Source organism: Cydia fagiglandana, chromosome 20 (assembly GCF_963556715.1).
Source record: "Cydia fagiglandana chromosome 20, ilCydFagi1.1, whole genome shotgun sequence".
Taxonomy (NCBI): Eukaryota; Metazoa; Arthropoda; class Insecta; order Lepidoptera; family Tortricidae; genus Cydia; species Cydia fagiglandana.
This window is the reverse complement of record NC_085951.1, coordinates 7,802,246-7,824,037: the sequence shown is the minus strand read 5'-3', so window position 1 is coordinate 7,824,037 and position 21,792 is coordinate 7,802,246. Positions and strand designations below refer to the sequence as shown.

At 37.5% G+C, this 21,792-nt stretch overlaps 1 protein-coding gene and 1 long non-coding RNA gene across 3 annotated transcripts in view; one reads left to right on the top strand and one right to left on the bottom strand.

The window, feature by feature from the left end:
• LOC134674585 (uncharacterized) overlaps window positions 1-7,898 on the top strand; it is a 254,701-nt gene extending 246,803 nt beyond the window's left edge. Inside the window, exon 3 of the long non-coding RNA XR_010099633.1 lies at window positions 7,720-7,898. This is a non-coding gene — a long non-coding RNA (uncharacterized LOC134674585). The remainder of the gene's footprint in view (window positions 1-7,719) is intronic.
• Window positions 1-21,792, bottom strand: part of LOC134674520 (rabphilin-3A) — a 92,043-nt gene that overhangs the window by 56,163 nt on the left and 14,088 nt on the right. For both annotated transcript variants that reach the window (XM_063532616.1, XM_063532617.1), the window contains exons 2-3: window positions 13,466-13,611; window positions 5,000-5,144 (exon numbers count right to left, since the gene is read on the bottom strand). In XM_063532616.1, coding sequence (XP_063388686.1) covers window positions 5,000-5,144; window positions 13,466-13,611 — 291 coding nt within the window. The remainder of the gene's footprint in view (window positions 1-4,999; window positions 5,145-13,465; window positions 13,612-21,792) is intronic.

Below are 21,792 nucleotides of genomic sequence, written 5' to 3'. Positions count from 1 at the left end.
GTCAGATTTATTGAACAGTAAATTCAATCAATTACTGCCCCGGACACGTAAAAACGGCCCTCCTGAGAAATGCCCTTAGGAAAATGTAATCTTTTAAATATAGTCTCAGTAAAAGAGGTAAAATACACTCTCTGTCTCAATTATAGAGGTAAATCTGACTATAAAATCACAACAATTAATCTCAGTTATAGAGGTTCGTTTTATCTCACTAACACAGGTAATTCAGTGCTAAAGTGTCGGGACCGCACCATGAGTCCCAGCTATAGAGGTTTCTCACCAGGTTTCACTGTAATTTAATTTGTTCAAATACTTCTAATAGTACGTAGTATTATGTTTGCGAGTCGTGCCAAGGTAGAAAAACATGCTAGAATTGCTGTGCTACGCTTCGTAGCACTTCGTAGCCCGTAGCAACATTGTAGCAAACCCTTTTATGTTTTTAAACGCTCTTTACGAGGTACTGTAATAAAACTAACTGCTTTTCAAAGATATATACATATGTATGTATGTATGTATGTATGTCACTTTATTGCACATAAACAGGTTTACATAAAATGGACAAAAACAAAACAAAAATAAAAATGTTATGTACAAAGGCGAACTTATCCCTAAAAGGGATCTCTTCCAGCTAACCTTTGAGAAAATGCGAAAGGATCAGATACTAACAGGTGAAAGACAATTTAATATGGACAAATAGCACTATGAGAATTTTGGATACACATAAAGGACGACGAGAGCAAATAAGTACTTAAAGAAAAAAAAAACCAGTACTAGGTACATATTAATAAATAGTATAAATACGCATAAACTATAACATACCTATACATATATATACTTAGACATATACTTACATAAAATACACATATACATATATGTATACATAAACATATAAACTATATATAAATATATATATATACATATAAAGTATTCAGTTCTAACTACATCAGGAGTCTAATAACCACAACTTTTTCAACTTCTCCTTGAGTGAGGCAAAATATACATATAGATAGGTTAGTTAGACCAACACAAGTCTGCAACAATTTTGATAGCACACTTAATGCAAGCGTTATTTTAAACGTCACACCTCTATGACTTTATGACGTATAAATAACACTTGCACTCCGTGTGCTATAAAAATCGTTGCAGACTTGTCTTGGTCTAACTCTATCAACTCAATCACATAAAAAGTCGCACAGGCTTATTTTATTACAGCAATACAATCACGGCTCGATTCGGAAAATGAATTAGATTTCTACTAGACTTCAACAAGTTCCGATACGGATAATATAAGATATTTATTTTGTAAGATAGATATGTCAAATTTGACGTTTCCGCGATTCTGGAGGTCCTCTTGAACGATTTCGACAAGTTATGACTTAGATATCCAAGTCACATCTAGTCGATATCTAATGTAAATCTAGTTGATCTCTAAATCGTCTCAAGATCTTGTGATTATCTCGAAATCCGAATAGGCCTGTCAGTCTATGCTCGGAATATAATATCGCAGGTCGAAGGTATTATTTCCATTGAACAGGCGACGTCAAAACTATGTTTACACTTTTGCACCTTACTCGTTTGTAATAAGTCGAAAAATATAAACATCATATATTTGACATCGACTGAACATAAAAATGCGGATAGGAAATAATATTAATTTAGAACAATAACGGCTCGATTCTGAAAATGAATTAGATCTCTGCTAGACCTCAATAAGTTCCGATATGGATAATTTAAAGATATTTGTAAGATAGATATGTCAAATTTGACGTTTCCGCGATTCTGGAGGTCCTCTTGAACGATTTCGACAAGTTATGACTTAGATATCCAAGTCACATCTAGTCGATATCTAATGTAAATCTAGTTGATCTCTATATCGTCTCTAGATCTTGTGATTATCTCGAAATCCGAATAGGCCTGTCAGTCTATGCTCGGAATATAATATCGCAGGTCGAAGGTATTATTTCCATTGAACAGGCGACGTCAAAACTATGTTTACACTTTTGCACCTTACTCGTTTGTAATAAGTCGAAAAATATAAAAATCATATATTTGACATCGACTGAACATAAAAATGCGGATAGGAAATAATATTAATTTAGAACAATAACGGCTCGATTCTGAAAATGAATTAGATCTCTGCTAGACCTCAATAAGTTCCGATATGGATAATTTAAAGATATTTGTAAGATAGATATGTCAAATTTGACGTTTCCGCGATTCTGGAGGTCCTCTTGAACGATTTCGACAAGTTATGACTTAGATATCCAAGTCACATCTAGTCGATATCTAATGTAAATCTAGTTGATCTCTATATCGTCTCTAGATCTTGTGATTATCTCTTTTCCCGAATACGCGTGTAAATTCTGCGAAAGCGCGGATTAAGTTGCAGTACTTGCGGTCGGTTGTACGGCGCGATTCGGGAAATGAATTAGAGATGCACTAGATAAGATATAGTAAAGATATGTGACGTTCCACGGCGAAAGGTACCATTACCCCGACTGAATCTTGGAGCGGCGTTAATAATAAGCGTAAGCGCCAGCTGCCATAAGGTACCTTTGCCGTGGAATGTCACATATCTTTACTATTTCATATCTAGTGAATGTCTAACGGCGCGATATCTTAAAGTTCGAATCGCGCCGGTAGTTTGATTTATATTATTTTTTTATGTTATATTAAAATTAATTTTCGTACGTTCGTTTCGTACATATCGGGAATGCTGCCTGCGTGATGGGCACCTTATCAAGAGGCCAAGGTTTATTTTAGGTATTTTTATGTTTACTTGTTAAGTTTCGTTTTAATAGTTTTATTTCATAAGTAGTCATTTTTTTTCAATCTTCATCGTTATTGTAAACCATCTTTTCAATAAAGCATATTCACGATTTCACGGTTAATCTTTAGTTAGATACTCGTATAAGTACTAGCATAGTCTACGCACTATTCTTAAGTAATTAATTAATTATAGCCAAGATCGGGTCTCCGTAACCAGAGCTCGGTAATTACTAATTAAGCTACCTGCCTACAGTTAACTACGATTGCCCATAGATACTAATTGCTAAGTGGCACTTAGTTACAACAACGACGCGACGACAGGACAAAGAGACTGCAGGCGGCGTAGCACAGTCGCGTTTTTATCGCTTGTCACCATGCCTGTCACGTTCTAACAAGTATGTAACTGCGAAAGGGACGCGCATAGTGATATTAGTGATAGGCGATAAACATGGAACCGTGCTGCGCCCGAAGATTATGTGACATGTTGCCTAACCTTAATAGGATGGACATATGTTCAAAATTTTGACCAAATTTAATTTTTGGATAAAACCGAAATGATAGTAGGAAATATAGGTGGTGGTACTAGTGCTCGACATGCTAATGCCCAATAGATGACACCCTGCTGTCACCTCTATTGACAATGACTTAAGTTTCAAGGTGACATGTACTGGGACCGCGTCGAGCACCAGTACCACTTTTCTCCCTTGTTTTTTTAAGGGTTAAGTAAATCTTATTAAACCTTGCACGGGGACGCCTACTTGTCATTTAAAATCCTAACTTTAGTCGCTCTCTTTGCTTTGTAAATTTTTAGCACTGAAAACGAGTACCTACCAGACATATACAGGTAAATGTTACGTTAATACTCATACTTAATTTAATGTAATTTATGAAATAAAACTATTGAAACGGATTATAATATGGCGTATATTGAATTCATATACAACCATACGCGTATAATTCAATATCTACGCGATATAATCCGATTCAATAGTTTTATTTTATGTCATGGGTAATTATCGCGGTAACCGAAGACAATATTAATTTAAAGCATGTTGTTTTATGATGAAGGCATAACTCAGATTGTGTGAGAGCGGAGCGGCGGCTTCGTGTGATTTTTAAGAATATAAACAATATGGTTCTGTATTATTATGAGCGCCTTCTCCGCTTTGCTTCTTCTGCTGGCACAACCGTAAAACAACGATTTACGATAAATAAATGTTTCTAGGAATTGGTATTATGAAATAGTAGCTCGCCTTGAACCAATGTTATTGTTTCATTTCTCCGCGGCAACAGAAAAGGGTGAAATATTGCAGTAAAAACATGCAATATTATACATTTTTAACTGAACGTCACGTTTAAAGTGATGTACATTTCTATTATGTCTGTAACCACGTCCCGAAAGTGATATTGGATCGTCAGGCGCTCGTCCGCTCGAACGCACGTCAATCGTTCGCAGACCTCGGTTAACTCCAGAATTAATCAGTCCTATTTGCATATTAGCTATATACTCACTAGGTACCCGATCTGTGCGAAGTATTTTTGGCCGTATCTATCTGCGTAACTTTAACATAATCTATTTGGGTTACTCAGGTAACTTTAATCGCAAATGCTCATGCCTGCGTCGCAATATGCAGCTTTCTGACTACCGTCACAGAATAAATAATAGTGTTACAGACACAATACAGAAGACTCACTCTCTAATAAAACGCGTCTGTTACGATCAGGACAGATATGGCCGCTAGGTGGCGACAGCGCCACTCGCGGCTTATGGCTAGCCACCAAAATTGGTGTGGAACGGATGTACTCGTGCTAGTGCTAGTGCTAGCTACCTGTTGCAAAGCGACGATATCGCGGAGTGAGCCACGCCTGCTATCGTAAAATGTGCCTTGGAGGGTTAGGGCAAGCCGTAGGAAGACAGGAAGCGCGTTGTTTGGACACAAAAGTTCCCGACGTGGAGCCTGCACCTAAAGGCGTAACAGTGTTCAAGGATGGCCCATGACAAGCCATCGCCATTGTGTACAGGAGGCAATGGTATGGTATACAATGGCGGACGAAAAGCCATCAGTGGTCTATCGTGGTGCGACTGGTGCGCAATCATGATGTTGTCGGATTTTTTGACACTTCAAAGAAATCTTGGCGAAGCGTTCACGTAGTCGCCTATGGCACTGGCTTGACATGGTCCATCGTTAGCCACTATGTATTGGGGCCTTTAGGGTCTTTGATAGGGTCTCACCTGTGGACATTAGTGTCGATGACGCACTTAGGACAAGCTGAATGCCGGCATATGGAGCAGGTCCGTAGGGGAGACAGGAGGCGCGCCGTTTCCCCGCATACAAGGCATGTTCGGGGCGCTGGGCCTTGCGCTGATCTTCGCATGCCTGCAAACAAAGTATTAAAGTTGAGTATTCGCAGTGCTATTAAAGAAAAATTTTATTTTTAACCGACTTCCATTTCATAGAAGGAGGAGGTTCTGTATTCGGTTGTGGCTTTTTTTTTTTTTTTCTATGTACGTTCACCGATTACTCCGACATCCGTGGTCCGATTTGAGTAATTCTTTTTTTGTTTGAAAGGAGCTACCTCCGAGTTGGTCCCATTTTAATTTGGTTCTGTTCTGATGATGGAATCCATGAGGAATTGAGGGAACTCCTCAATTTTTAAAGGCACATGCATGGTGATTTGGGTGTTTTCTTAAGCAACTCGAGCATTTTCTCCCGAAAACCACCACTTTGATGAAGTAGACCTGATGATGATGATTGTTTTGATGATAATGATGATGATTTTTTGAAATGTAGTATGTTCAGCGATTACTCCGGCACCTGTGATCCGATTTGAGTAATTCTTTTTTTGTTTGGAAGGAGTTACCTCCAAGGTGTTTCCGTATTATTTTTGGTTCTGGTCTGATGATGGAATCCATGAGGAATTGAGGGAACTCCTCAGTTTTTAAAGGCACGTGTAAAGTGATTTCGGTTTTTCTAAAGTAACTCGAGCATTTGCTTCCGAAAACCGCCAATTTGATGTAGTGCAAGTGTAGCCCTACCACGAGTTTGACATTGACATGCACGCTAGCGAATAAATCAATGTCAAACTCTTGGTAAGCTGGTAAGGCTACTGATCGGGGGTTAGGGTTAGGAGTTAAAGGGGTCGGGGAATGGCGGTTGAAGGGCTGCTGGTTCAGGGTCGAGGGGTTGATGGATCAGGGGTTGATGCGCTGTGAGGTAGAGTTATCGGGGGGTTGAGAGATTGGGTCAGTGGCGGGGCGGAGGATGGATTTAGTGTAGTGACAGGAATTATAATTTCCCAGACGGACTCGAGAAAATTCCTGATTACATATTTATTAAAGTAGGTACACGCATTTAATGTTAATCATGATGTTGTTTTTCATTCATGCGTCGCGCTCTTAACAATGCATTAAAACTAAAAATGGAAAAATAAAAACTTTGTACAAAAAAAAGAAAACCGACTTCAAAAAGGATGAAATAAAATATTATCCTTTTTAAGTCTATGCGTTACCAACTGATATGTTTGAAGTCGGTGCCAAGCCAAGTAGTAACAATACCCGTCAAAAATAATCAGCTTTATGACTATAAATCCCATTAGAACTGTACTAATAACTATTATAAATGTGTGAGTAATTCTGTCTGCCTCTTTGTCGCCTTTTCATGGCTAAACAACTGAACCGATTTAGGTGAAATTTGGCAACAAGGTAAATTCTTTGAATTGTTTTATATTTTGAAATGTAGTCCTCTGAATAAGGGACGGGAAATAACTCAGTCCCAATCCCACGCTTGCGTGCCGACAAACATGGTACGGACTGTGCCAAGAAGGTTTGATCGTGTGTTCAGGTACAGTCGACGTCAAAGATATGTTTACACTTTTGCACCTTACTCCTTTGTAATAAGACGAAAAGTGTAAACATACTTTTAACGTTGACTGTACCTACAAAAAGTACGTTCATTGTCGTCGTGTAAGGCAATCCAACGTACATACTTATTGAATCGTACCAAAATCATGGTAGGTATGCTTCATAAGTTGGCTTGGCACCGACTTCAAACATATCAGTTGGTAACGCATAGACTTAAAAAGGATAATATTTTATTTCATCCTTTTTGAAGTCGGTTTTCTTTTTTTTGTAAAAAGTTTTTATAATAATATAGTAAGGTCTATTTATATTCAATATTCGACGCCAGTTTTATTTTACCGGACATGGTCACAGACAACTAAAACGTCCTTTTTGTTCGGATTTTAGGTGCTGCGGTGTTGATTAAACCCTATTGTATTTTACCAGTTTGTTTGTATTTTTAGCGGCAGAATTTTTTGTGCCCGTATTTTTATTCTAAATTTTTCCGTTGTACCGTAAAATGGGGTGAGTAGGTTTCGCGGGGAGAGTTGGGTTATGAATGGAGAGAGAAGGTTTGAGAGGGGGGTGAGAAGGGATTTTAAGGCTACTGCTACAAAAATAATGTATTCCAATTTAAAATGGGGCTATAGTAACGCATAATAAAAAAAAAATCGATCCACCAATCTTCCAAAATCACCGTTGTATGAAAAACCCTCTCACCCCAAATACGAGGCACTACGGGGTGAGGTGGGTTTTCCTCTTTATCGACAAAGTTATGAAATGGAACTACCCAAAATAAAATACAAACGTGAACCACTTATTATATATATACACCATTCAGTTTTCACATGTAACAATAAAATTTTATCGAGGTTTGAAAGTCAAATTTCACCCAACTCACCCTATTTTACGGTACCTTTTTTGTCAAAAATATACCTAAATAATTCATTTATTTACAAAAATACATACGTGTGCTACTCTTCTTCTTCCTCGCGTTATCCCGGCATTCTGCCACGGCTCATGGGAGCCTGGGGTCCGCTTGACAACTAATCCCATGATTTGACGTAGGCACTAGTTTTACGAAAGCGACTGCCATCTGACCTTCCAACCCAGAGGGTAAACTAGGCCTTATTGGGATTAGTCCGGTTTCCTCACGATGTTTTCCTTCACCGAAAAGCGACTGGCAAATATCAAATGATATTTCGTACATAAGTTCCGAAAAACTCATTGGTACGAGCCAGGGTTTGAACCCGCGACCTCCAGATTGCAAGTCGCACGCTCTTACCGCTAGGCCACCAGCGCTCCGTGTGCTACTCTACCCGAGTGAAATACTTCAAATATGCAGCAAATACCTAAATAAAGCCATTGTAATATCTAACAAGACACATAATTACAAAGTAAATTGCCGAAAAGTAGACGGAAAACAGAAAAATGCGACATCCTCCCGTCTTTCATTATTTGTTTCATTAGAAGTCTTACAAAACCCAATGTATAAGGAAATACGTATACGTATATAAATATCTCTTCGTCCATACATGTTTCGCTCCGCATGGGAAGGTTTGGAAATAAGAGGTATTCGGATTTTAAAGATACTTATACCTATTATTCATATGATATTTTTTCTGTTATCTTATTTTTGACGTGAGGCCTCGTATTTATAATTCATGTGAGTGCTATTTTTACAATCTTCTCTGTCTTATAAATTATGTATATTTTTATACTCAAGGTATAAATTAAATACTTTATTTATTTATAATATAACGCAATTTACGCCAGTACAATTTTAGCCAAATAACTATGCGAATGGCAAATCACAAGAGACTGCTATGTCGCTTAGCTGTAATTTATACGTCTGAATAGGGCTCTCGTCCCGAATAGCAATAGTTTTCCCGTATGGCCCGCTGTCACCTGGTTTAAGTGGCACTTGAATGAAATAGTGATGCCATTGTTACAATCGCTAACTATAATATACGTATACGACGGGAAGACAGAGCTCCGAATTAATAAAAACTGATTAAATCTGTAGTTAGAAAAGCTGAAGAATAAATACGAAATACGACCTATATGTAGAATAGTTTTATGAAGGTAGTAACCTCTTTCAATTAATCATTTTCTAAATAAAAAACCTTACACCAGGTGGAAGTGAGTCCGAAACTTTTAAGGTAGAAGAGGGTCTAATATTTTCTGCAACGTGCCAAGTTTCAGCGCATAGTCTCAAAGTGCAAGGTCCCCATACAATGTTGTGCACTGTCAAACTAGCTAGACGGCTGATCGGTGATCACGTGGGTTGATCAGCGTGAATCATCCACTTCAAAACTTCACTCAACTTTAAAACTTCAACCCAAAGAGCATAATATAATCACTACGTTTTAAGAGTCGGCACTCTCGAACAATCCTTGAACCGAATTATGAACGTACATATGCTAACACATCAAATACAGGCTTAAAGATCTCGCATCCAGTCCATAATTGTAAAAAAAAACCACACACAATACTACCAACACAAAAAAAAACAACGCTAGGGCTCGACACTTCCAGTACCTACTGTTTATCGATATCGATAAATGTACGATACGTGCTGCTGTATTAACCTACTGTACTACTGTAACAGTACATTTTGAGAATCACGTGGATTAATAAAATAAAAGAACATTATATAAACAATTTTATTTTACATGACAAAAATAACATAGTTTATTATTCAAGTAGGCATATTACAATATGCTGAATTCGCGCGCATTCTTTTTTAATCTGGTCCCTTTTTATTGAAGGCACTGGATGGAGAATGATTTCCACAAATGAACTTGTTTCCATTCAGCTTTTGAATAGGTAAATAACTCAGCTTTGCCCATAATCGACATCTGAAATAAAGAGATTATCGATAAATTGGTCGTACACTATTCGTGTCATAGGTTACTTAGTTTTTTACTTAAAAAGACTTTATTCACAAAATATTTTCCTTTTAATCATGGATTGTACACTCGGAGTAATTAACAATGGAGCCGCCATTAACAGGCGTTCCCCTCTGTCGAAAATAGGCGGCCAATGGTCAACCATATGTATGGACTGACGTTTATCTGACATGACGTACCTATACATTTGATGTGCCCCTCCCCCGCAAAAAACGGCAGACTATTTTGTACCGAAAATTTTAGACATGGCGTCTCCGTTGGTTATATCCTCTAAGATTGTACACGACTAAAACTAATTCAAACTAATTAAATTAGTAACTGTTAACGACTCGAGGTAAAAAATGAAAATGTTGCATACAAACATCAGTTTACCGACCTGTTCGGATCAAATGGAAACCTGGCCAAAAATACGTCAGTAGTTAGTCTTCTTACACACCCACTACAAACTTCACATTTCCTTAAAGATTTGGCCCCCATTTAAATAACAGCTAAAGTTATTTTACCAAAATTACAATAAAAAATAACCACGTATTTCCACGTTCACGACAATTCAAATGACGTTTGACGTTTTACTACCAATCATACCAACCTAAAGAAAAGTAAGTATAATACGTCTATGTTAAAAGCAAGTATGGTATGTGCCACCAAAATGCAACAGCAGTAATTTTAATTCGATAAGATTATTTCTATGCCTCAATGTTGGTAACAAGTACGTTCTTAATTTATCAAAGTATGGGGTGTCGATGGGCTGCTTCAACCTTGACTCGTGTGAGACTTTCGGCTCGATTCGGGAAATGAATTAGACACTCACTATAGATATGAAATAGTAAAGATATGTGACGTTCCTTTGCAAAAGGTATCTTATGGCGGCTGGTGCCGCGATTCGAAAAATGAATTAGAGATTCACTAAATATGAAATAGTGAAGATATGTGACGTTCCACGGAAAAAGCTACCTAATGGCGACCGGCGCTTACGTCGCATAACGCCGCAATAATATTAGAGCGGCGTTAATAATAGCGTAAGCGCCAACCGGCATAAGGTACATTTACCAGTGGGACGTCACATATCCTTACTAACTATATCGTATCTAGTTAATCTCTAATTCATTTCCTGAATCGCGCCGTTTGTTTCACTATTGAATCACTAAAAATATCAATATCAGGGACAAGAAACGTGTTAAACACGCCTTGCTAATCATGCTAATACAATTTCCCTCGAACCTATTACATAAATAAGTCAAGGACCCATTACATAACTAATTAATTCCTATTAGCGCGTACCCTGTCCTTGTATTAGCCTGAGGCTTTATGGGGAAACGTGCTTTCAATTCCTGAGATTAATTTCATCCCTTTTCACTGCCCTTATGCAGGTCCAATGAGGCTTTGTAGGACTTGAAAGCTAATTGAAGAGTAACCAATCTTGACATTTGTTTATAGTTTGTTTTTTTTAGCATTAGAAAGAACTTGCAAGAAGGTAAGCGAACTTGACATGTCTTTTAATTGAAAAACGCTTTATAAAAATATAAAACTATTACTTATGAAAACAGAAGGATATAAATGATCGTATTAGATTCATAATTGTTACATATTTGCCGTAACTTATTTTTAAAATGTGTTTTTCAATTAAAAAACACATCAAGATTGTTTACCTAATTTCTAATGCTAAAAAAACGAAGTATAGTAAGCACCTCGAATAATTCGGTTAAATTGTTAGATAAATAGTTGCATTAGGTACCTGATATTTTCATTATTATTAACAGCACTAGTAACTCAACATTTTATGATTTTAAACTTTTTTATGAAGTGTTTTAAAGCAATTCCTAATGCAAACATTTGCAGGTATTAAATACTTCCTTCAAAGAAAAAAAAGTATACTTAGCAATTATGTAAAGTACCTAGGTATTTAATGTGACTCGTAATAGGTATAAAGTGCAAGACTTAACAAACTTAACTCGTTCAAACTTGAAACCAATAGAGATTACAGCACGAAGTTGAGAATAAACTTGTTTCTTTCAATGTAATAGTTTGATATAGCCCATCCGACTTGTTTATTCAAAAGATTTAATAGTTATTTTCTTAAGAGCCTACGAGACTCAGTTATGGGTTCTTCAAAGAGGATTGTACCTACAATTGAATAATTTTACGGTTTAGACTCACTTGTTTTTAGTCACTCGCGCGACATGTTTCGGAGAGCCTAGGTCTCCTTTCTCAAGTACTAACAGTGCGAGCAGCGTTCACGACGGCCGTGTATCGCACACAGTACGCGAGTACCGTAAAATTATTCAATGTTAGTATGTCTCAACATCTTAAATTCGAGGATTGTACAAGTTTTTATAGGGTTGTACTTTTGGACTGGAGTTGATGCAGGTTTCCATTAGGCTATGGGTAACGGATTACCAGTGTTAAAAAGTAGATTAGTGCTATTTCATAGGATGTCTGAAATTGAAATAGCGCTGTAGGTGTACCCTTATTTTACCGCCAAATTTATAAATAGAATTTTGTTATACAGAAAATTATTCATAGAATAATCGAATCACACATTTTTGTTACAATTAATTCTGTTTCTTCGATTATTCATTTCAAAGAAACACATTTTCTAACTTGACTAAAATTCAGAATATTTATTTAAGGAATTTTAAATAAAATAAAAGACTGACTGTAGAATTATCATTCATTGAATATTATTTGTGCGACACTACAGTTCACAGAATATTTATTTTAACAATTATTATTTTACTAAATTACCTTTCACATACTCGTAGTATTAATTGAAAATGCTAAAAAAGGAGTTAAGGTTACTTTAGAGCTGCAACCTCTAAGAAAACGAACCCTTGCTGGAAAAGTGGGTTAGGTTAGGTTAGAACTGCGACCCCCAAGAAAACGAACTGTTGCCAGAAAAGTGGGTTAGGTTAGGTTAGAACTGCGACCCCCAAAAAAAACGAACTGTTGCCAGAAAAGTGGGTTAGGTTAGGTTAGAACTGCGACCCCCAAAAAAAACGAACTGTTGCCAGAAAAGTGGGTTAGGTTAGGTTAGAACTGCGACCCCCAAGAAAATGAACTGTTGTCAGAAAAGTGGGTTAGGTTAGGTTAGAACTGCGACCCCCAAAAAAACGAACGGTTGCCAGAAAAGTGGGTTAGGTTAGAACGTCAACCCCTAAAAACGAATTCCTTCCAGAAAAGCACATTGCGTTAAATTAACGACTAACTAAATACAATTCGACAAAATGACTATTCTGTATATTAAGTTTTGGTGAACCGTATTTATAAGAAGCGACTTTTCTATAGATAGATGATTCTGTGAAATGAAATTACATGAACAAATTGTTCTTGAAACAAAACTAATGTTTAAAATTTTCGGTGAAACATAACTAATCCGAACTAAAATTATTTGAAGTAAATATTCTATGTAAAGATTATTTTGCGATTTGAAATTACTTGAAAAATTTTCTGTGAAACGAAAATCTGCAGAAAAATTGACGGTAAAATAAAGGTAAACCAGCGCTGTATCAGAAATCAGTATTTCGACTTCTCCCACATTCTGAGTTTTCCGAATCACAGCCTAGATTGCTTCCCGCTCCGACGCTGTGGGGAAGCTCGCTTCGTGCTGCGATCCATGCCTTACAATGAATATCATAAATTACACTGTGAAGGTATAAGTGCCTTCTAGTCGTGCGACCAGTCGTCCGACTCGTCGCGCCTCGACCTCGTCCAGATACGCTCGATTCGTGCTGCGCTTCATTCTGTGCTAAGATATAGACAGAGACAGCATAAACACCTTCCAGTCGTGCCACCTGACGTCCGATACGTCGCGCCTCCGCGTCGTCCACTTTCTCTGCATGTCACACGACAGCAGTAATAGCTTCTTGGTCGATCGCTGTCTGGAGTGGCTCACTTCGCGCTGCGCTCCGTCCCGTACGAAGAATTAGATAAATTCTGCATAAGTAGGTACCTTCAAGTCGTGCGACCAGTCGTCCGACTCGTCGTGCCTCCACCTCGTCCACTTTCTCTGCCCGTCGCACGACAGCCGCAATAGCTTCCCGCTCTGTCGCTGTCAGGGGAGGTTCGCTTCGGGCCGCGCTCCATCCCGTGCGAAGTCTGAAATTAAATTTTCTATTATATAAAGGGAAGCTCACCCAATTTCTACTAATATTATAAATGTGAACATAATTATCTGTCCATCTGTTTGTTACCCCTTTACGCTTAAACCGATGAACCGATTGAGATGAAGTTTGGTATGGTGATAGTTTGAGATCCGGGAAAGGCTATAAAATAGTTTTTATTAATCATCATCATCGTACAACGCAGACGAAGTAGCCGGTAGAAGCTAGTTCCTAATAAATAGCATGGCTACACGTCACATCTTACTAAATAGAACAAACTTAAAGCACAAGAGGCATGTAAGTACATTAAGATAGCTTATACATATATTTAATGTTGTTTTCCGCCCTAGTATTTACTGTGTCAACTTTTGCACAAACTATTTGCGCATGCTATGCTCCATGCTCAATCTTATTTGCGCAAATTCATAAGCACGAGGATACACATCGGCAACACATCAAAAGGAGAATTTAATTAAAATAATCCTGTTTAGCGTCATAACCTCATATAGAAAACTTAGGCAACAAGGCTTAGTTATACAGATAAAGTCGGACCAAAAAAAGTCTGCAGCGGATTTGATAGCCCACGCCGTGCAAGTGTCATTTATACGTCATAATTTCATAGAAGTTTGACGTTTAAAATAACAATTTCACCTGCTATCAAATCCGCTGCAGACTACTTGGTCTGACTCTAAAACTTGCAAAATCAACGGCCTGATTAAATTTATTTCCGAGGTGGTTAGTAAAAAAATTGCGCATCGATATTTCAGTAGGAGGTAGGTATGTAACTGAACTACTGGATTTACAAAATTGCGAAATTTTCGACATAGGAATGTTTCAGAATCTCACGTTTTGTATGGGGATTGAAAGTTGCTGAAACATAGAATGGAAATTCTTATCTGTGAAATTCTCAAGAAATTTCTGAGAACTTTTCCAACTTTTTGGAAATTTTCGACAACTTACACATCTGTAAGCTTAATTTAGGGAATATAAATTCAAATCAAATCAAGAGTGAACAGGCACCTTCTGGGCGAGCTCGCTACATCGTAGGCCACGTCTACGCCTCGGCTAGTCTGTGGCCATGAGTAAGCCCATTCATAATTTAAAAATATATATATATATATATATATATAGGGAGGGATAACTTCTTACCGATCACCTCAGATGGTAGAGTATAACCCCCAAAACCCCGGAGTGCATTTCAAATTCACTGCGATGGTTCTTTTCAATCTTATGAACCCCAGCGGGTTAGTGATAGCGTCGTATCTCAATCCATCGGCTGATAACACTGCAATTACGTCGGTAAGCGATATCGATTCAATGCTCAATATAAGCGGTGCAATGTTGGCTCGCTGATTAACCTCTAGCCGCCCAGAGACCTATAAAAAGGGCTGCTGTTCCATTCTAATTTGAACTTTGTGTCGACAACATAAAATTTAATTTTGCTTGACAAGGTTTGACGTATGGGCGGCTAGAGGTTAAGAGGGGGCATAAAGCCAGGAAATTAGAAGGGAACAAATGTTATGGCGCGCCGCGCGAAACTTGCGACGGCAAATATTGCCACATGTCGGACGCCTCAGCCCGGGCCGGGCCCGGTCTATAGTCTGTATCTTTAGGTATCCCCTAGCCGCCCATACGTCAAACCTTGCCAAGCAAAATGTAATTTTATTTTGTCAACACAAAGTTCAAATTAGAATGGAACAGGAGACCTTTTTATAGGTGTCCTGGACCTAGAGGTTAAATAAAAGTACGAGTAAATAAACAATTTGTATATTTTCGGGTAGTTGTAATAGTATTGGTTAACCAACCAAATATAAAACCGCCTTGGCTCTGTTACTGGACGACCTGACTTTAACCTACATTATTTGATCATGTAATGTTTTCATCTACCCTCAACTGGCTTAAGGAGCTATTTGAGGGTAGATTTTGATTACTTTTATTTAAATACCTAAAGATACAGAGTATAGCGTGAGTCTTCCTTAAGTGTGCTAGCTTCCAGTAAAATGTTGAATGTGTGGTCACTCTGGTTACGATACTTTACTCTGTGTCATAGGGTTAAATAGTAAGAATTCCCCGGAGATGATTCAAGGATCTTGACAGGAATTGATTGACCGCCTAATGGCTCTGACGTCATAGATATTTGGCCTTCTAGAAACGCAGATTAAGTTAGAGTCGGACCAAGAAAAGTCTGCAGCGCATTTGATAGCCCACGCAGTGCAAATGTTATATATAGGTACGTCATAATTTGTCAACATTTGTCTCTGTGTGACCCTATGGTTGACTGGTAGAGAATGCCTTTAGGCATTAAACCCGCCATTTGTAAATTTTTCCTGTGTTTGTGCAATAAAGTTTAAATAAATAAATAATTTCATACAAGGTTGACATTTAAAATAACACTTGCACTGCGTGGGCTAACAAATCCGCTGCAGACTTTTTTTTGGCCTAACTCTATGATAAATTTACAACTGACATTTGGAGGAAAAACCAAATTAAAAAACTTGTAAAACAAATTAAAAAGTTTCAATTTTTAATTTCGAATGGTTCTAACGGTTAAGGTCGGTGGTATCATTCTTTGGTCGTGTAACGGTTTGCTATAAAACCTCGTTAGCTTAGCGCTAAGCGTTTTGTACTGGCCGGTTGTAAAAAAAAAATTAAAAACATTTTTATTATAAATAGTTTTCTGGAATCTGTCACTTGAAGAAAATTGATGAACATTTACGACAATTTCTTGCAAATAAGATACTAAATATCTCTAAAATAATATAATTTACCTAACTTAATCGATCTAGATCGTGCCTTATTGGTATTATGCTGTGTACATTTCCCCGGATCGGGTAAGTGTTGTGAATATTTCATTTAAGTTACTACTAGGAATAATTTTACGTTGTATTCTTTTATACTGTTAACTAATCTGTTATTTTCTGACTGCTTCATCCGTGAACACTAAAATAATGCTGAAAGGTTAACTTTCCTGATATTTCTTTCCTTGTGGGCCGGATGTCGCAGTCACTATTGAGTGCATATTCTAATATGACCAATAATACTAGGGATCAAGTCTGGGATTGAAATTGCCTGCACCCTGCCTGAAAGCCCTCTATCCTGCACTACCCCGGGTTGCGCTATGAGCAAGCTCTGTATCCCGGAAGGTTTCCGTTTCGAGCTGAGGATCCTGAACCACAGCGGGAAGCCATCCTAGTCTACTCTGGACCAACTGGGACTCCTGCACTGTACCGCGGAGCCATCTACAACTGCCCGCCTACGATGTAGAGTTCCAGGAAAATGCCTTCTTTTAAGGACTTGTTTCTATGTTTATTTTTCTGTGTCAGCTCAGTTTTACGGACTCACGACCCTAGCTAACTTCCTGTAATTATAAATAATATTAAATACCTTTTCTAAATTAAACTTTCATTTCTTAACCTATCTATCTCTATCTACATGTGACGCGAAACGTCACAGTCGTATCAAAATAAGATCATACATTAACCATATCAAAATGTTTAAATAAATAGAATGGGCTTTTTGTTTGTAGGTATGATATGAATGTTTTGAATATTGATATGATAGGATTGTTTGCGCTGTATGGTGCGCGTAGTTTAGGTGTAGTATCCTTACCCCCACAAAATTCCGACTTTTGGTCTACCGCTTCCGGTCAGGGCGATTCTCAGAGATGACATTCGGTGCCTGACTTCGGTGCCAAAAATTTTTTTTAACTTATATAATATGCGAGTTTATTTCCTAAAATCTACCCTTAATATAAAAAATATTGGTAGTGGAGGCCTCCATTAAAACCTTATAGTTTTCAAGATATTTGAGATTTAAAAAACACCGAAATCATGTGCAGGCACTGAAATCAATTTGCGTCACCGAATTCAATAATGCTTACACCAAAATCACATTTAGGTTTTATATCTCAATTATATAATTATTTTAATCATATTTTTCAATCCTATTTGTTGATAAGCGATGTAACAAGGCTAATGATCTCGAAAGCTTACATAAATTTAATAGATATAGACTCAAGATTTTAAAATAACCAAATTACGGCTTGTAAATCAACATCTCTAGAAGATATCCCACACTATATGACTGGCCTCATATAATAGGGTGATGTGTGGTCCTGAAACGAGTTTCAGACATGTCGACATTGTCGACCACAAATTCGCACATTATAATCATTTATTCATTGCATTATTATATCCATGAAGGAGAAGATGTTTGTTTCACGCAATCCGACCGCACACGCATCTAAAAAAAACTTATGTTACCTGCACCCGATAAACAATACACTCTTGAGTGGTGTTCAATGCTCATTAAATATTTAATGTACTTATAAAGCAATATGATGCAATACGGAAAACAAGTATTTTTTAATAAAAGAGTTTAAAAGCGTGAACTCCGTCAATTTAAAACTATAATATTTTAAGTACTTGAGTAATGCTTGAAGATCCAATTACCAATTAATTATGATCTCCAGCACCCTCAAACACTTGAGCTAAATTTAATAGCCTATAATGCTCTGCGAGTGGTGTACAACAACGCCTTTAGAGTGCTGGTTGGGCTGCCTAGGTTCTGCAGCGCTTCCGCCATGTTTGCGGAGGCGCGAACTGATGCGTTTGCAGCAATCATGCGCAAGAAAGCGGCCTCATTACTGCGTAGAACCAGGGATAGCACAAACAGCATTCTCTGATCACGTTTGTTGTCCCATAATGATAAATTTAATTAAATTAATTAAGTCAAATATAACTTTTAAGTATTAATATACTTTTTAAGCCTTATTATATGTAATACTAACACAATGGGATCTCTGTTATCTTGAATTAAATAAATAATTGAAATAAATTGTAACAAAGTTGTTGACAAAGACATAAGACATTGAGGATTGTTAAAACATTTGCTGTCTTCAATTTGTGTCTATGGCTATCCTTTAGAAATATCGATCATTAGAATGCTATTTTATTTTTAATCCCTTGTTCTGTACATCCTGTCCCTTGGGTTCACCTTGCATAGTACTTACATACACAAGTTATTTTAAAAGACGTGGGATCTAATTGACTACATTTATTTAACATGGCTGACATGTTTAAAGGTATCGAGGTGTAGGGCCTCCGGTGATATAGAGGACAACGAACATAATTTACTTAATTGGTTGGAAAAGAATATCAAGACAGAGAAAGAAACATTGGGTCTATACCTCTGGTTTAAAAAACTACTCATAGTGAACTAGTGATTTTGTGTACCTACTATGACATAATTTACTTACAAACATAATTTTACGTTTGTACAACGTATCTTTCACTTACTAGTACAACAAACTAGTTTACAAAGCAGGATTTGAATTCAGTGATCACTTTTTTGATATCGGTGGTCAAAAAATCCACCGAAACCAGGGAAATCAACACCAGCGATATCAAAATTAATCGCTTTTTAGCAATTACAGAAATAGCATGAACGTTACAGAGGAGATGTAATAATGGTGGATTTACGTACTTTCAATGACTTCTTAATCACTTACATAACGATAATTGCACTAAAACTTTCGGAGTTAATTGCACCACCGATCTCAAAAAAACATAGGACCAAACCCAGCAAAGGACGGAAAAACGTTTAAAAAATCACTTTATTGTACTGTGACTGTACCTCTACTTTATCCAACGGTTAAGGCACAACTAAAGCATACTATGTATGAGACACTGAGTTCCTGGTCTACAACTTTGAAGGAGTACTGACATGTTTTACAAATTACACCGATATCAGTCACTAGCCCGGGACACATCGTAAATTTGGTTTTATTCAATGTGTTGAGCAAACACATTATTGTGATATAAAGAATATGATAAGCTAACTAATACCCTATGCGTGAATACCCATAATAACTCCGATCTAATGCCCCATCTTGAGTAATAATTTTTTGTTTCATAAAATCTGGGTGCGGGACAAGCCCACCGAACATCATTTTTGGCATTTGAATATCTTTTTCTTGTATTATATAAATAATAAATAAATAATTTGATAGTGTCCCAGACAGAATATAAGCTGAAGATCATGCCTAAATTAATTCAGATTTATTGAACAGTAAATTCAATCAATTACTGCCCCGGACACGTAAAAACGGCCCTCCTGAGAAATGCCCGTCAGAAAAATGTATGACGGCCCGGCCAAACGGTCAGACCTAGGTGGGGGGTGCTCGACCAAATGTCATAGAGGGACCCTGGCAGTGTTTGACGCCGCTATGTTTTTTCAATATGACAGACTTTTTTTTAATTTTTTCAAGTTTGTCCTAGCGCGTTGAAATTTTGGTCACGGAATCTCGGGGTCCCCTAAATACATATAAAAAAATTTTTTTTGGAAAAATGCTACAATTACGGGAAAACAGGCCACTTTTATTTTGTATGGCAACATATAAACGGTGCGTGATAGGTGGGGGGTGCTCGACCAAATGTCATAGAGGGCCCCGAGACAAAACAAACTGCATTAAGAAAAAATCAAAATGGCCGTTTTTTTTTTAATTTTTTCAAGTTGGCGCGCTGAGATTTGGCATGGCGGGAGATAGAGGCCTCTAGATTCCTATGACAAAAAATTTTTTTTTGGAAATAATCCAAGATGGCGGAACAATAATTTCCATGTTGCAGAATGTTCTGAGAACATTCTCGAGAACGTTTCCGCTTTTTGGGAATGTTCTGCAATTTGTACATTGCTATAGGTGATGCGCGCGAACTGCACTAAGTCGTGTAACCGCTCGCACTTTTTGGTGCGAGAGGTACGGTAACTACTAGTACGTATCAAAGTCGTATCATAACAACATCAAAACATTCTTTCTTCTTCCTCGCGTTATCCCGGCATTTCGCCGCGGCTCAGGAGAGCCTGGGGTCCGCTTGACAACTAATCCCATGATTTGACGTAGGCACTAGTTTTTACGAAAGCGACTGCCATCTGACCTTCCAACCCAGAGGGTAAACTAGGCCTTATTGGAATTAGTCCGGTTTCCTCACGATGTTTTCCTTCACCGAAAAGCGACTGGTAAATATCAAATGATATTTCGTACATACGTTCCGAAAAACTCATTGATGGTACGAGCCGGGGTTTGAACCCGCGACCTCCAGATTGCAAGTCGCACGCTCTCACCGTTAGGCCACCAGCGCTTCAAAACATTAACAAATTATAAACATCAAAACATTAACAAATTATAAAATCTTAATAACGCCCCTAATATTAGTAAAGTTTTAACACGTGGCGGCTTTAACGAGGTAGCTTATTTGATTCCAGTTGAATCTATTCGAGCACGATTTAATTAAGAAACTTTAAATAGAGTACTAGACTTTAGAGGTGAAGGTACTAAATAATATTAACACAAACATAACCTTCAGAAAGTCATTCAGATGTAGGCATAAATTTTGTGACTTATGCATGGTACCTTAAAATAAGCTTCTTAAACTCACTAGGTACTAAGATTAAAACCAATTTGTAATAAGTTTTAAGCGAGCTTAGTGAAAACTTAACTGTAATAAAATATAAGCTCTATCGGGGGGCACGGCAGTGCCCCCGCCAAGTCGAGCGCGAAGCAAACACTGCCGTACCATCCTTTACTGGAACCATTTCGCCGCATTTTCAGGCCCCTATTTGAGAACCTCTGGATAAGACCAGAACGCAGAAATTTTGGTCATCCAGTAAGCTATAATCACATACTTAAAATCCAAAATTTGAAGTCTGTAGGTCATTTAGTTCCGAAGTTAAGCGAAAGCAAAGTTTCGCATTTATGAAACTCACTCATGATCATCAGAATAGAACTAGTACTTCCCATAAACTCAGAGAGCTGAAATTTGGTACAGAGTTAGGGTTTAATGGCCACATAAAGGGAAAACCTAAAAATATTGCAATATCAGTCACGTTTTAAAGATCTAAGAACTGCATAAGTAAGTTTGTAATCCCATATAAATATATGATATTACAAAGTTACTGTTGCAGTTCCTACAAATAGTAGGTAAAGTAAAGGTACACTACGATGTACGATGTGAGTATGAATGAAGATATGTTTAGTTATGATATGTGTATACATAGACATAGTATGGGTATCCGATCTTTCAGAAATTAAACCGTCTAAAAGAATAAATAATGAACGCGAATGGGCAATACGAAAAACTGTTGCTACTGTACAAGAATCAGAACCGGAAAAAAAGAAAAG